The 18,160-nt window shown below is 39.3% G+C and overlaps 1 protein-coding gene across 1 annotated transcript in view; it reads right to left on the bottom strand.

Moving 5' to 3' along the window:
* Positions 1-7,463: 7,463 nt before the first annotated feature.
* Positions 7,464-18,160, bottom strand: part of LOC124132983 (phospholipid-transporting ATPase ABCA3-like) — a 64,674-nt gene continuing 53,977 nt past the window's right edge. The window contains exon 15 of the mRNA XM_048400909.1: positions 7,464-8,676. Within this exon, the coding sequence (XP_048256866.1) occupies positions 8,289-8,676 (388 nt within the window). The 3' untranslated portion in view covers positions 7,464-8,288. The remainder of the gene's footprint in view (positions 8,677-18,160) is intronic.

Below are 18,160 nucleotides of genomic sequence, written 5' to 3' on the forward strand. Positions count from 1 at the left end.
TCGTTTATCCGACATACTCGGACATAATCATATGAAACCAACAATGTCGGATTAATGGGACTTGACTGTACATGTAATGTTATATTTGGGGTGACACGTTCTTAGTGAAGTACATATTCTCATACTTTTCTAGGATTGAGTCCTATCCGGGATTCAAACCCACACTGCCATAGTGAGGCACCTAATTGCCAGCACACAAAGTCAGCGATGTTACCCACTCAGCCACTGAGACTTAACCAAAAATGAAAGTCCGACAATTGGTAGTCTAGATCACATGCTTTTTGACTACTTTCTAAAAGGCATTTGTGTGTTCATAGCTTTTGGCCATGGGAGCCGTGCCAGTTTACACTTGTCAGAGTGGTACTCAATGTACGTGATCTAGACTACCAGTTGTGGGACTTTCATTTTTGTGGAAGCCTCAGTGGCTGAGTGGGTTAGATCGCTGACTTTGTGTGCTGGCGATTAGGTGCCACACTCTGTCAGTGTGGGTTCGAATACCGGACAGCTTCAACCAAAAAAAGTACGAAAATCTGTACTTTACTAAGAAAGTGTCATCCCTAATATAACATTTGTTACAATATCAAAATAATTTTTGAAAAGTAAAATCATTATTAACGTCATTGTTTTGTGATAAATAACAACAAAAATCAACTTTGTAGTGTCGGACAATTTAATTTGTTATATTGGTGAATATGCCCATAGACATGTACAGGAGGCCAAATTAAAACAAAATAAAAAACTTGCTTTTGGAGTTGTTTTAATGATAATTTCTTCCAAAAAAAAAAATGATGCATCAGGAGGTGTATTTATAATTGGATCGTTAACAATCATTTTAAAATATATTACCATTTTGAGAATGTTCCTGATATTTTCTCTCTGGCGGCTCCCACTTACCGTCACAATTCTGATCTTGTAATAATAGTCTAAGAGAACCTTTGATGAACCAGGCTCCAACAGTCTCCTCAATTCATACCTAACAGAACAGTTTATTGACAAGATGTTTTTTCATACAAGCTGGTCACAGTATAACAGCTCAACAATAAGGATGCTTTGCCCTGTCCAAAATAATTTTAGAAAAATTATATCAAAATATGAAAACACAAATTCCTTTTAGAAAGTGGTCAAATGTAACTACTACCTACTTTCGTTTATCCGACATACTCGGACATAATCATATGAAACCAACAATGTCGGATTAATGGGACTTGACTGTACATGTAATGTTATATTTGGGGTGACACGTTCTTAGTGAAGTACATATTCTCATACTTTTCTAGGATTGAGTCCTATCCGGGATTCAAACCCACACTGCCATAGTGAGGCACCTAATTGCCAGCACACAAAGTCAGCGATGTTACCCACTCAGCCACTGGGACTTAACCAAAAATGAAAGTCCGACAATTGGTAGTCTAGATCACATGCTTTTTGACTACTTTCTAAAAGGCATTTGTGTGTTCATAGCTTTTGGCCATGGGAGCCGTGCCAGTTTACACTTGTCAGAGTGGTACTCAATGTACGTGATCTAGACTACCAGTTGTGGGACTTTCATTTTTGTGGAAGCCTCAGTGGCTGAGTGGGTTAGATCGCTGACTTTGTGTGCTGGCGATTAGGTGCCACACTCTGTCAGTGTGGGTTCGAATACCGGACAGCTTCAACCAAAAAAAGTACGAAAATCTGTACTTTACTAAGAAAGTGTCATCCCTAATATAACATTTGTTACAATATCAAAATAATTTTTGAAAAGTAATATCATTATTAACGTCATTGTTTTGTGATAAATAACAACAAAAATCAACTTTGTAGTGTCGGACAATTTAATTTGTTATATTGGTGAATATGCCCATAGACATGTACAGGAGGCCAAATTAAAACAAAATAAAAAACTTGCTTTTGGAGTTGTTTTAATGATAATTTCTTCCAAAAAAAAAAATGATGCATCAGGAGGTGTATTTATAATTGGATCGTTAACAATCATTTTAAAATATATTACCATTTTGAGAATGTTCCTGATATTTTCTCTCTGGCGGCTCCCACTTACCGTCACAATTCTGATCTTGTAATAATAGTCTAAGAGAACCTTTGATGAACCAGGCTCCAACAGTCTCCTCAATTCATACCTAACAGAACAGTTTATTGACAAGATGTTTTTTCATACAAGCTGGTCACAGTATAACAGCTCAACAATAAGGATGCTTTGCCCTGTCCAAAATAATTTTAGAAAAATTATATCAAAATATGAAAACACAAATTCCTTTTAGAAAGTGGTCAAATGTAACTACTACCTACTTTCGTTTATCCGACATACTCGGACATAATCATATGAAACCAACAATGTCGGATTAATGGGACTTGACTGTACATGTAATGTTATATTTGGGGTGACACGTTCTTAGTGAAGTACATATTCTCATACTTTTCTAGGATTGAGTCCTATCCGGGATTCAAACCCACACTGCCATAGTGAGGCACCTAATTGCCAGCACACAAAGTCAGCGATGTTACCCACTCAGCCACTGGGACTTAACCAAAAATGAAAGTCCGACAATTGGTAGTCTAGATCACATGCTTTTTGACTACTTTCTAAAAGGCATTTGTGTGTTCATAGCTTTTGGCCATGGGAGCCGTGCCAGTTTACACTTGTCAGAGTGGTACTCAATGTACGTGATCTAGACTACCAGTTGTGGGACTTTCATTTTTGTGGAAGCCTCAGTGGCTGAGTGGGTTAGATCGCTGACTTTGTGTGCTGGCGATTAGGTGCCACACTCTGTCAGTGTGGGTTCGAATACCGGACAGCTTCAACCAAAAAAAGTACGAAAATCTGTACTTTACTAAGAAAGTGTCATCCCTAATATAACATTTGTTACAATATCAAAATAATTTTTGAAAAGTAATATCATTATTAACGTCATTGTTTTGTGATAAATAACAACAAAAATCAACTTTGTAGTGTCGGACAATTTAATTTGTTATATTGGTGAATATGCCCATAGACATGTACAGGAGGCCAAATTAAAACAAAATAAAAAACTTGCTTTTGGAGTTGTTTTAATGATAATTTCTTCCAAAAAAAAAAATGATGCATCAGGAGGTGTATTTATAATTGGATCGTTAACAATCATTTTAAAATATATTACCATTTTGAGAATGTTTCTGATATTTTCTCTCTGGCGGCTCCCACTTCCCGTCACAATTCTGATCTTGTAATAATAGTCTAAGAGAACCTTTGATGAACCAGGCTCCAACAGTCTCCTCAATTCATACCTAACAGAACAGTTTATTGACAAGATGTTTTTTCATACAATCTGGTCACAGTATAACAGCTCAACAATAAGGATGCTTTGCCCTGTCCAAAATAATTTTAGAAAAATTATATCAAAATATGAAAACACAAATGCCTTTTAGAAAGTGGTCAAATGTAACTACTACCTACTTTCGTTTATCCGACATACTCGGACATAATCATATGAAACCAACAATGTCGGATTAACGGGACTTGACTGTACATGTAATGTTATATTTGGGGTGACACGTTCTTAGTGAAGTACATATTCTCATACTTTTCTAGGATTGAGTCCTATCCGGGATTCAAACCCACACTGCCATAGTGAGGCACCTAATTGCCAGCACACAAAGTCAGCGATGTTACCCACTCAGCCACTGAGACTTAACCAAAAATGAAAGTCCGACAATTGGTAGTCTAGATCACATGCTTTTTGACTACTTTCTAAAAGGCATTTGTGTGTTCATAGCTTTTGGCCATGGGAGCCGTGCCAGTTTACACTTGTCAGAGTGGTACTCAATGTACGTGATCTAGACTACCAGTTGTGGGACTTTCATTTTTGTGGAAGCCTCAGTGGCTGAGTGGGTTAGATCGCTGACTTTGTGTGCTGGCGATTAGGTGCCACACTCTGTCAGTGTGGGTTCGAATACCGGACAGCTTCAACCAAAAAAAGTACGAAAATCTGTACTTTACTAAGAAAGTGTCATCCCTAATATAACATTTGTTACAATATCAAAATAATTTTTGAAAAGTAATATCATTATTAACGTCATTGTTTTGTGATAAATAACAACAAAAATCAACTTTGTAGTGTCGGACAATTTAATTTGTTATATTGGTGAATATGCCCATAGACATGTACAGGAGGCCAAATTAAAACAAAATAAAAAACTTGCTTTTGGAGTTGTTTTAATGATAATTTCTTCCAAAAAAAAAAATGATGCATCAGGAGGTGTATTTATAATTGGATCGTTAACAATCATTTTAAAATATATTACCATTTTGAGAATGTTCCTGATATTTTCTCTCTGGCGGCTCCCACTTACCGTCACAATTCTGATCTTGTAATAATAGTCTAAGAGAACCTTTGATGAACCAGGCTCCAACAGTCTCCTCAATTCATACCTAACAGAACAGTTTATTGACAAGATGTTTTTTCATACAAGCTGGTCACAGTATAACAGCTCAACAATAAGGATGCTTTGCCCTGTCCAAAATAATTTTAGAAAAATTATATCAAAATATGAAAACACAAATTCCTTTTAGAAAGTGGTCAAATGTAACTACTACCTACTTTCGTTTATCCGACATACTCGGACATAATCATATGAAACCAACAATGTCGGATTAATGGGACTTGACTGTACATGTAATGTTATATTTGGGGTGACACGTTCTTAGTGAAGTACATATTCTCATACTTTTCTAGGATTGAGTCCTATCCGGGATTCAAACCCACACTGCCATAGTGAGGCACCTAATTGCCAGCACACAAAGTCAGCGATGTTACCCACTCAGCCACTGGGACTTAACCAAAAATGAAAGTCCGACAATTGGTAGTCTAGATCACATGCTTTTTGACTACTTTCTAAAAGGCATTTGTGTGTTCATAGCTTTTGGCCATGGGAGCCGTGCCAGTTTACACTTGTCAGAGTGGTACTCAATGTACGTGATCTAGACTACCAGTTGTGGGACTTTCATTTTTGTGGAAGCCTCAGTGGCTGAGTGGGTTAGATCGCTGACTTTGTGTGCTGGCGATTAGGTGCCACACTCTGTCAGTGTGGGTTCGAATACCGGACAGCTTCAACCAAAAAAAGTACGAAAATCTGTACTTTACTAAGAAAGTGTCATCCCTAATATAACATTTGTTACAATATCAAAATAATTTTTGAAAAGTAATATCATTATTAACGTCATTGTTTTGTGATAAATAACAACAAAAATCAACTTTGTAGTGTCGGACAATTTAATTTGTTATATTGGTGAATATGCCCATAGACATGTACAGGAGGCCAAATTAAAACAAAATAAAAAACTTGCTTTTGGAGTTGTTTTAATGATAATTTCTTCCAAAAAAAAAAATGATGCATCAGGAGGTGTATTTATAATTGGATCGTTAACAATCATTTTAAAATATATTACCATTTTGAGAATGTTCCTGATATTTTCTCTCTGGCGGCTCCCACTTCCCGTCACAATTCTGATCTTGTAATAATAGTCTAAGAGAACCTTTGATGAACCAGGCTCCAACAGTCTCCTCAATTCATACCTAACAGAACAGTTTATTGACAAGATGTTTTTTCATACAATCTGGTCACAGTATAACAGCTCAACAATAAGGATGCTTTGCCCTGTCCAAAATAATTTTAGAAAAATTATATCAAAATATGAAAACACAAATGCCTTTTAGAAAGTGGTCAAATGTAACTACTACCTACTTTCGTTTATCCGACATACTCGGACATAATCATATGAAACCAACAATGTCGGATTAACGGGACTTGACTGTACATGTAATGTTATATTTGGGGTGACACGTTCTTAGTGAGGTACATATTCTCATACTTTTCTAGGATTGAGTCCTATCCGGGATTCAAACCCACACTGCCATAGTGAGGCACCTAATTGCCAGCACACAAAGTCAGCGATGTTACCCACTCAGCCACTGAGACTTAACCAAAAATGAAAGTCCGACAATTGGTAGTCTAGATCACATGCTTTTTGACTACTTTCTAAAAGGCATTTGTGTGTTCATAGCTTTTGGCCATGGGAGCCGTGCCAGTTTACACTTGTCAGAGTGGTACTCAATGTACGTGATCTAGACTACCAGTTGTGGGACTTTCATTTTTGGTTAAGTCTCAGTGGCTGAGTGGGTAACATCGCTGACTTTCATGCACAGAGTAGGGCTAAACGAGACACACATCACTACTACATCACAATGCATCTGTATGTAGTCATGGGCGATGGAGTAATGTAGTGTATATAAAACCGTGATGTATTGGAGTGAGTGAGTATGGTTTTACGCCGCTTTTAGCAATATTCCAGCAATATCACAGTGGGGGACACCAGAAATGTCGGGAATCGAACCCGGGTTTTCAGCGTGAAGAGCGAACACTTTAACCACAAGGCTACCCAACGATGAGGATGACCGAGATGAAACTTGAGGATGAGGATGACTAAGGTGAAACTTGAGGATGAGGATGACTAAGGTGAAACTTGAGGATGAGGATGACTAAGGTGAAACTTGAGGATGAGGATGACTAAGGTGAAACTTGAGGATGAGGATGACTAAGGTGAAACTTGAGGATGAGGATGACTAAGGTGAAACTTGAGGATGAGGATGACTAAGGTGAAACTTGAGGATGATAAAGTACATCATACATCATCACAGCCATTCAGACATAGAGAGATTATTATACAAGCATGTGTGTCAAGCTGATTTTACAGAACAATTGTCTTCTATTTCCCGAGGGAGAGTGAGTAAAATCAGTGTGACACACATGCGAGCGTAATAATTTCTTTATTGCCAATTACTTCTTAGTTGTTTGATAGGCATTACCAGGTACTTAGAAGTGGACAGATGACAAGGTAGACACAATTTATGGATAACAACTAAATTACTGTAAAGTTTCGGTATTGATCCTTATACTGTTGTTAAGCAAGCAGTCTTGCTTGACAACAGTATAAGGATCTATACCGAAACATCTACTGTGTTATTTCTTAATCGTTTTGAGCTCCCCTTTAGAAAGAAAATCCACAATTGTCGGAAGACGTCAACAATCTTCAGCTTTGACGTTGTTTCTTATGTGACGTCATTCTGACCTTATGTCACAATAAGATTTGAATGATGTCAACAATGCTGTCAGGATGACAGAAACAATACACTGGTGCGTGTGAAGTGATATTTGAACTAGTGCACATACGATTTTTAAAAACTTATTTATTTCTAACCCTGTGGGTAATATAAGAACATATCACAGCTATTCACTCTATCACAAGAGAATATACATACCCTATTCGACGTAATAAGCGCCCTGCTCTTAATAAGCGCCCACGGCAATATTTGATAATATATTGGCTAGTGAACAATCCCAATTAACACCCCTTCTGATTAATCAATGTACACAAGACTAATGTATTCACGTATAATATGCACTCGTGTATTATATGTCTCTTAATTATGGGCAATTAAATTCTGGAAAAATGTATCCGTCATATATAAACATTTAAGGCTGTCAGCATAAACCACGAAATTTATTTTTCAACTCTGTTTTTTTTACCAAAATATTATTCTAATAAGAGCCATAAAGAGGTTACCTTATGATTTCAATTAGAAAAATATGAATACTTCTTGTCTTGGAATGTTAAAAAGCTATTCCTTTGAAATAGTACTGTCATGATTGTGAAACTCCTGTCCATCTCTTCTTCAAACAGGTTAAAATACAGTTGTAAAACTATATCTAAAATATATTGGGCTAAAAAAAATAATAGTCTCGGTTCTCAGGCACCGCCCACAACATCATTAAGTTCATTGCACGTCTCGTTTTTAATTCCATTTTTTTTTTAAATTAAAAAATCCTTAATTATTCCAAGTCCAACGGTTGTCAAATACTGTATTTCCAGTATTTTACTCATCAAGGAATGCATTTATGTAGGTAGGCCCTTTTCAAGGTTTACAATTGTTTATTTGGTTCAACAACTGTTGATCTGGTTACAAACTAGATTGCAAAACCAAACAACAAAAGACACAGCCCACCCACACAATATTTTCAAAAAACATTGCCCGAGAACCAATTCTTTTATTTTTCAAAGCCTTAGTAAACATTTTGTTTAATATCTACATTCTATATTATGCTCTGGTTACAGAACAGACATAAATGTCAACAATTGTGTAGTCATGGTTATTTGAACAATTCCTTGATTCAATAAAAACTATTTTGTGACTTATTGCTCTGATGTCCATATCCAATATAATTAACAACACCAAGACATACATCCTTTCACTGCCTCATTTGGTGGTTTGTGACCTGGCAAAGTTGATAAACACTTGTTCAAGTGTCGTCTGCCCGACGAGGTAGTCCTCAATGTGGTACGTGTCCTTGGCTCGTTCCATCGTCCCGAACAGCTGTGCCCATGTGAAACGTGTATCAGTTATGTGATAATGTAACATGCATTGATGAATGTCCTTGAGAATGCTCCCAGGGAACTGACCTTCAATGAAAGCCCTTAAAAGTTCAAGGTCAGGTTCAAGGTCACCTTCAGGATAGGAGACCTTGACCATCAAGGTATAACCTTCACTGAATTTGTTCTTTAGATGTTGTGTGCTTCCCAAGCATTTGAACTGCCCATTGACCATGATGGTTATTCTCGTACATAGGGCTTCACACTCTTCCATGCTGCAGAGAAACAAAACAGAATTAGGGCTGTAATTTTGTATTTCTTGGTTTAACGATTTCATTTTCATTTTCAAACCGTGGTCAATATGAAAACAGAGCACAAATAGACGTGACCTCTTCAAAAGTATGCTTTGAACAATTCATGTAAAAAATTGTACGGAAGATGATTTGTACGGTTCCAGGAATTTTCACTGAATGAGAAGTGAGTTAGTTCTCTCCTCACACTCTTCTAATTAACACTGAGTGAGTGAGTATGGTTTTACACCGCTTTAAGCAATATTCCAGCAATATAACAGTGGGGGACACCAGAAATGGGCTTTACACATTGTACCAATGTCGGGAATCAAACCTGGGTCTTCAGCGTGTCGAGCGAATGTTTTAACCACTAGGCTACCCAACCGCCCATGGAAAAGAAAAAGGATAGTCCTTAAATTTAAATTTAATTCCTCATGTATTAGTCTGTCTCCCAGACCAAAAGAAAAAAACTTTGAAAAGGATTCCAGCTAAAGTCTAGAATGATTTGGCAAGTCTAGATTACCTCTGCTCTGAAATTAAGGATTGTTCTGGGCTCCATTTGAATTTTATTTCTTTTATTTTATATATATTTTATATATCATTTTATATATATATATATATATATATATATATATATATATATATATATATATATATATATATATATATATATATATTCTTGAATAAGATAACTTTATTTACAGCAGAGTAAAGGGATAGTTAAATGCTCAACAGAACATGATGACAATGACCATTATCCCGCGATATGCCAAGGAGAGGCACGGGCCACCGAGCCGTGGATGCCCGTGCCTATAATAAAAACAGAAGATGAGATTGGGTTAAATGGCTGAGGGTGTGCAGGTACTAGTGGGCTACTAAGCTGCTAATTGTGTATACCAAAATGCTACCGTGGCCAACGGCGATTCGCAGCTAGCGCTGCTGGCCTGAGACTGCTACTGCTGTCCGGCCCCCACGGTAGCATATTTAAATGCTACCATTGCTTGGCAACTCCCACGTTGCCAAAAGCAGCTCCCCGCTGCTGGCCTAAGTCAGACTACCGCTGCCCGGCCCCAGGTAGCCGGCCAAAGCAGATCCCACTGCCTGGCCCCATTAGCAAAACCATTGTGCGACTACCGCCGCGGACCAAACTGTCAGCTACCGCTTGACAAGACGACTTCCGTCGCCGGGCCCATATACGTGGCAATTGTTTGCCCCAACTTATGTTATTTTACGATTCCCCGGCTGAAAAGTCGGGAAAGACAAGGTTCCCACTGAGAAGCAGGTAACCCCGGAAAGGTTCCCGGTGAAAAGCAGGTAGCCTTAAGCACGAGTATTAATTTGGAAGCAAGTTAATTCGTTTACTAGCAGTGTAGCCCACAAGAACCCCGCACACCTCTACATAGTTTATTGTTGAGACAGGTATTCGCATATACATATATATACAGCTATTTAGAAGTCATGTTTATTAACATATATCAGAATCGTTTAAAAGGTATGTACATATAAACAAGCGCCCTGAAAACCTATTTTACATATGTACAGGTTTATTTACATATATACAATCTGCTCTGCTGGTACCTGTAATAGAATAAACGCTGAAGAAAAGAAGTGATTAGTATTCCAGGTGAAGAGGACACATCAGGCTGAAAAGGAAAGAAAAGGAGTGGCAAGCTGGGTGGGTTGGTGGGTGGGAAAGCGATTAGATACAGTGAACGCGTGTGTACTTGAAGAAGGACTGTCAGCGAATGATGGACTAACAAAAGGTGGGATGATGCTCGCGCGGGAATATTCCCCGGGGACGGTGCAGAGTGGTGACCCGGGGTGATTGAGTTACGAGGGGTGATTGGGTTACGGACGTAATAAGCCAATGGTTTGGATACGCGCGATAAAGTCATTTAGTAGTTAGTACTAAATGTAAATATCCCGCGATATGCCAAGGAGAGGCATGGGCCACCGAGCCATGGATGCCCGTGCCTATAATAAAAACAGAAGATGAGATTGGGTTAAATGGCCGAGGGTGTGCAGGTACTAGTGTGCTACTAAGCTGCTAATTGTGTATACCAAAATGCTTCCGTGGCCAACGGCGATTCGCAGCTAGCGCTGCTGGCCTGAGACTGCTACTGCTGTCCGGCCCCCACGGTAGCATATTTAAATGCTACCATTGCTTGGCAACTCCCACGCTGCTGGCAGACTACCGCTGCCCGGCCCAAGGTAGCCGGCCAAAGCAGATCCCACTGCCTGGCCCCATAAGCAAAACCATTGTGCGACTACCGCCGCGGACCAAACTGTCAGCTACCGCTTAACAAGACGACTTCCATCGCCGGGCCCATATACGTGGCAATTGTTTGCCCAAACTTATGTTATTTCACTATTCCCCGGCTGAAAAGTCGGGAAAGACAAGGTTCCCACTGAGAAGCAGGTAACCCAGAAAGGTTCCCGGTGAAAAGCACGTAGCCTTAAGCACGAGTATTAATTTGGAAGCAAGTTAATTCGTTACTAGCAGTGTAGCCCACAAGAACCCCGCCACAAAGCACCAGAGTGCTACCCCACACCCACGGCCACGCGATCACAGAGATAGCATTGTTGCCCCGCTTGCCTATGTACTGAAAAGAAACACTAACCTGTGGAGATAACATCCTTACTGGCGCAAAACAAGCGCCAGGACATGCAAAAAATTGTCCGTAAACACACACAATCCTTTGTCACTGAGGTGGACGCCCTCCCAGGCGTACCATGTCTTGTCTGATGCCAGGATCTGGGGATGTGGCACCATTGTACCGCCGAGCTCTTAGACTCGGTTGGCCAGTCGGCGGTTGATATTCTTCCGCATCCCCTCAATCTTTAGTGGATCCCTGGCATCGTGCCAGTAGCGCCTGGGCAGAATTGAGGATACGATGATCTTGGTGTCAGGAAGCTGGAGTTGTATCCGAAGGATTGATGCCACCATGTCAATGTAGAGTTGGCTGCCCTTGACCGAGCACAGGTTGTTGGAGCCCAGGTGAATGATGAGGGCTCTGGGGGTGCACCGTGTCGCCTTGACCTGTGCATCCAGAATGATGTCCAGCTCCTTCCACCTCATCCCCCCTCGTGCCAGCCATAGCATCCTCGGTTGGTTCGGACTGGTGCCCTTCAGGAGCAAGTACTGCCGTGCCTTGGCCATGTAGCTGGATCCCACCATCCAAACTGTAAACAATAAGAAGTGTAGTAAGTACCATGAAAGACTATTTGAATTAATTGTGTAACATTGAGTTTGTTGGTAAGCGTATGTAAGCATTGTAGCAATCTGATTTCCACCTGCCGTATTGTTGTATGAGGTGTTCGGGCACCCCGTTCATGGCTGCTGATGTGGCTGCCCCAATGCGGAAGGAGTGCGAAGAATAGCAAGCCATGTTTATGTTGCTGTGTGCTAAGGCCTTTTTTAGGAGTGCCTGGAATTGGTACCTTGTAACGGGGGAATGGTCGAACTGAACGAATGCATGTTGTGGGCCGGAGTGGCGCGCCTCCAGGTAGTGCTTGATGGCGACTACCAGACATAGCGGACAACCTGGTATCGATGACATTGTAACTGTTGTCCCCATCCTGTACTGATCAGACTTTGAGTGTGGTAAATGGATTGAAAGCTGCTGGGGGTTGTCCGAGAAGCTTAAATTCTGGAAGGCGCAACCTGTTTTTGAGGGTCCAGTTTGGACCAGTTCGCTAACCCTAAAGAAGCCGAAAAAACCGCATTATCAGTGGTTCAAGGGAGGTCACTCTATCTCACTCCATCGGACGGGCAAAGTGGGCCCACATTCGAAACTAAGGAACTCAGTAGACTTTAAATTAAATATATCTACCAAATTGATTACTTAAAAACTCAATCTAAGAGTCACTTATTCACTCAAAATGCATGAAATAGTATCAATAAAGTAAAACAATAGCAAACGACACGAACACTTGCCCCGCGAAACTAGGACGTAGGCTCATTAATATTCATGAGGGTATTCCTTTTGTGGAACAGTTCCCACGCTATCTATGACGCCATTGGTTGAGATTTTGACCTTTGACGTCATAGATAGGGGTCATATGCTAATCGCTTTACTACGTCTGCCGATTTTTTACTACGGAGAGTTCTCTGGGAATATCATCACGCCCTAATTATGGGACATGGAAGAAATTCGAGAATGTTGCGTTAATTTAACGTGTGTCAAGAGTCTTCGTGTTTGTAATTCTGAGTTCTGGCTAAAGAGGAGTTACCCTATCTTCAAGAGTAAGGAGAGATTCTGTAATTTTTGTGGATTCACATCTCAAGAAAACTGTGCCCCAATTGAAGATTATCAGGAAGATGAGGTAAATGAACACTTATATTCACATGGATTTAAACCACTCTTTCCTGAGCATGATTTGGATGTTCTGTGCTATTACAAGTACCAACTAAGGCAAAAGAAGACCTTCAACAAAAGGAGATATAAAAGAAATACTTTGAATGCTGTTTTTTATATGAACAGACTGAATTTGAAATTCTACATCCATCAGACATTTAGATACCCACCTAAGAACACAATTGAATTCACTATCCGGACACTTTTAACCAAATATCTGAGTGGATTTCGGGAAAAGTATCATGAACTTGGCGCTTGTTTTTGTGTGTGTTATTCATAATCATGTTTGTGTCAGGTCATTTGAATGAACTAAGTCACGTTGCTCAGGGTTTGCCTGCCAAGGAAGGGAGAATAAAACAGTTGTTGTTTTGGTGGTCCAAAAGAAAGCAATCTTACATTACTCATATTGCCATATTTACCCACACCAATATTGTGGAAAATCTTGCTTCAAATTGGAACTATATATCGACACAACAGTCTTTACAACATGTAACTTTTCATGATGACTCAGTTGAACGTATCTTTGGGAACAGCTACATGATGTACCAATTTGCAATTATTTCCCATGAAGGATTCAAGATTCTATTTGTCAGAAGATTGGATGGACTTACATTTGTTGGAAGATTGTTCTGGTGGGTAGAATCACTTTTGTGTACTGGCATTTACTCCAAGCCATACAGTTGTTGGATAGCCATGGAAGCATTCAAGCATTTCACTGGACATTCTATTTATTGAAACATCATGGAATGTGATTTAATTCAGATTGGTGCGATATGTAATAACTTTGAAAAGACCTGTGATTTTATGAAAGAAAACAATCTGATAGCTTCAACAATGAACTGTGATAAATGTAATATGTCTATGTCATGGCAGAAAGATAAAAAGAACAAATCAGATGGCCATGTGTGGCGTTGTACTAAATGTAGAAAATGTAAATCTGTTAGATTTGGAAGTTTCTGGGAAGGCCAGAAAGCTTCACTTGGCACACTGTTAATGATTTTGTACCTTTTTTGCCATGACGTTCCCGGTCACATCACTGTAAAAATGTTGAGCGTGTGTGAGAACACTGTGTACAACTGGTACAATTTATACCGTGATTTAATGTCCCGTTCTCTTCTGGACGATCCTGTTGTCCTTGGGGGTGTTGGTCATGTGGTAGAAATGGATGAAAGTAAATGGGGGAGGAAGAGAAAATACAACATGGGTTCCAGTCAGGGCATTAGAAACTTTTGGATCTTTGGCCTTATAGATAGGCAAAGTAAGAAGGTTCTGCTTTTTAATGTTCATGACAGAACAACAGACACCCTATTGCCAATAATCATTGCCCATGTTGAAGTCGGTACACAAATAATTACTGATGAATTCAAATCCTATATTTGTCTACAAAAGGCAGGGTATGCCCATGACACTGTAAAACACAAGGATGGTTATGTGAACCCCAAAACTGGGGCCCATACCAACTCCATTGAAGGATTTTGGGGCAATGCAAAGGCAAAGTTTAAGTCAATGCATGGTGTCCCAAGAGAACAGTTAGCTGCTCATCTTGATGAGATTATGTTTCGATGGAACAACAAGAATGAATGTATGTTTACCCTCATGCTTGGCCTTATGAACAAATACTACAAATTTGTATGAATATTTGAATGAACCAATTTGATCAATTCTGATCTCTTGATGAGAATGTAATCTACTGATTATCTCATTTATCAATTTGCCCATTGTGCTTGGAAATATAGAAATGTTTCCATCAAGTTCATATGAACATAGCATCAGTTATTGTGACACTGTTACCCTTTACAATGTTTGTGATGTTCTTGACAATTCAAACATACATGTATCATGAAGGACACATGTATGTCAATAGTTTGACAGATAGTGCTACAAAGATTTCTATTCATCATCTGTGCAGATGATTCAAGTTGCCTAAATTGTGTTTCCAGTATTCAGTGTGAAATATGATATTGTTTCCATCAATATCAAACTCAATCATTGTGATAATCATGACAGAGTGCAGAATCATTGTATGTTGTTTTGTTTTTAAACTGTTATTCTTAAACGTTCCTGAGATTGACATGTTATATGCTGGTGTTGCCACTGATATGTCAGATAGTTCCTGTTTAAATAGTTCTGGTGAAACTAACCGTGATAGAAATGACGTGTGGGTGAGTGTTTCATAAATAAATTTTCATTACCATGATTAGAATTTTGTTCCCATTAAAATACCCACACTGGGTATTTTGTTTGTGACATTATAGAATTTGTTACTGTTTCTATCTAATTAAAATATTTGTGGAAGGTAAATATCAATGTGTATTGAGGACGCTGACATGTGAGTTCATATTTGAAAAGATAAAATGAAACAGAGTTCCCATCAAAAGCTGCTATTGTGATGACAAATACTAAATGATCTGAATGTCATTGTTATATTGCTACTGATGTCACATGTTTGGATGAAATGATATGTTGAGTCCTTTTGTTTTGTTATGAATTACCGGGTAATAAAATGTCAGTTTATAATCTTCAGAATGTGTTTGTGTTTACTTACTGTGATGGTCTTTCATTTAGAAAGGTAAGACTAGTAGATTTACTCAGATCTTAGAATGTGGGCCCACTCAGAAAAATCTCTATAGAGATAAAAAAAAAGTGGGCCCACATTTCGGTTTTCACTCTATTGCCTTGTTTTGAAGGTGAGCTCATTTGTCTTTCTGTTTTATAACTACGGTCAAAATAAAAAAAAATAATGGTAAGAATTGTATTGATTTACACATTTTTTAAAATGTGGGCCCACTCAGAAAAATCTCTATAGAGATATAAAAAAAAGTGGGCCCACATTTCTGTTTTCACTCTATCGCTTTGTTTTGAAGGTGAGCTCATTTGTCTTTCTGTTTTATAACTACCGTCAAAATATAAAAAAATAATGGTAAGAATGGTATTGATTTACACATTTTTTAAAATGTGGGCCCACTCAGAAAAATCTCTATATAGATATAAAAAAAAGTGGGCCCACATTTCTGTTTTCACTCTATCGCTTTGTTTTGAAGGTGAGCTCATTTGTCTTTCTGTTTTATAACTACCGTCAAAATATAAAAAAATAATGGTAAGAATGGTATTGATTTACACATTTTTTAAAATGTGGGCCCACTCAGAAAAATCTCTATATAGATATAAAAAAAGTGGGCCCACATTTCGGTTTTCATTCATGACGCATACAGTTTCGTTGGTGATATCATTTGTCATTCTTTTTCATAACAACAGTTCCATTACTACAGTCAATAGATTAGTTTTAATATGGTGAGATTTGTGGATCTACTGATTTTTTAAAATGTGGGCCCACCCATCAGAATCTCTATAGAGATAAAAAAAAAGTGGGCCCACATTTCTGTTTTCACTCTATCGCCTTGTTTTGAAGGTGAGCTCATTTGTCTTTCTGTTTTATTACTACGGTCAAAATAAAAAAAATTAATGGTAAGAATTGTATTGATTTACACATTTTTTAAAATGTGGGCCCACTCAGAAAAATCTCTATATAGATATAAAAAAAAGTGGGCCCACATTTCGGTTTTCATTCATGACGCATACAGTTTCGTTGGTGATATCTACAATTATCCTCAATTAATAAGATGACTAGGATTATGAAATGGCCTACCTTTCATGTCTCAGATATTTGTTCCACACCACAAGATGCTGAGTGTTTCAGTAAGAAAGTCCCTCCGAAATGTGGGCCCACATCTGTTACCCTCTTATAACCAGCTAGTAAGTGATCCACAATTCAGTAATGTTGACATAAACTTGTAACAATCGTGAGTCATACTACTGTTGTTCGTATTGATGGGAATGATTCACTAAATAGAATACCCTGTGCAGTTTTAATGATGAACTAAGTGACAGGCGGAACAGATTATCGCTTTCACAGCGCCATGTTTTTTCTCGGATACGTAACTAAACAGCATAGCTCCAATGTATATTTAGAGTTAGCTCCCTTTGACACTCGAACCACTGATAATGCGGTTTCGCCAAAAACGCTGTGCAGTAGACTGCCTTGAACAGTCTGGCTTCATATGCTGATGAGCATACGTGAGGCAGATTGCTGGTTACTACCTGCAGCAGATCTGCAGTGATCGGTTTTCTGGTGTCTGGTCGGCCCGCTGATTTGTGTAGGCCTGTTAAAATCTTGCCTACCAGGAAATGGTTTGTACAGTCGGTGAGCCCGTGGAATTTGTGGTGTGAAGACAGCGCTGCAATGTAAGTCTTGACTGTGTTAGGGGGGTTGTGAGTTACTGACAGATAAGCAATAAAGTTTACGACCTGATCCAGCGGGACTGGCCACACCTCTTGTAGCTGGTGTGTGGACCGGAACTGGTGCAAGGCATTGATGCCTGTTTGGTAAGTGGCCCATGTATTTGTAGACAGGGATTGTTGTAGGAGTCTGCCGGGTTCCTGCCTCAGATCAGCCATATGTTGCACGGGATAGGTGTGGGGTTCTGGTCCGCGGCTGGTGCTGCCTCTTGGAAGCGTTTGAGCTGAAACCTCGAGAGAGCATCGGCAATAGTGTTAGCAGTGGAACATACATACTTTGCCTTAAACATAATATTATATCGGAGGAACTGCAGGATTAGGCGATGGAGTAGGCTCATTACTCTGGGGGCCTTGGTCGACTGTTTGTTGATTATTTCTACGACGGCTTGGTTGTCGCAGTAAAAGAGGACCTTTTTGTTTGCGAGTTGCTTGACCCAAAGTTGGATGGCCAGTGTGATGGGGAACAGCTCCAAGAGCGTCAAGTCCCGTGTAGTTCCATCCGTCACCCACTGGGTTGGCCATGCGCCGTTAAACCATTTGCCCTGCATGTAGGCCCCAAAGCCGGCACCACCCGCTGCGTCTGAAAACAGCTGGAGGAAATCGCTGTCTACCCATAGTTGGTCCTGAAACACTGAAATGCCGTTATAACTCGTAAGAAATGTTAACCACATTTGTAGGTCTTCCTTGACCCAGCTGGTAATCCTAATGTGGTGAAATGGTTGCTTACCTTTGCTAAGCAGATCGATTAGCCTTCGGCTGAATGCCCTTGCCATTGGTATAGCCCTGCACATAAAGTTAAGCTTGCCTATGAGGGA

Source organism: Haliotis rufescens, unplaced genomic scaffold (assembly GCF_023055435.1).
Source record: "Haliotis rufescens isolate VD_foot unplaced genomic scaffold, xgHalRufe1.0.p SCAF_20, whole genome shotgun sequence".
Classification (NCBI taxonomy): Eukaryota; Metazoa; Mollusca; class Gastropoda; order Lepetellida; family Haliotidae; genus Haliotis; species Haliotis rufescens.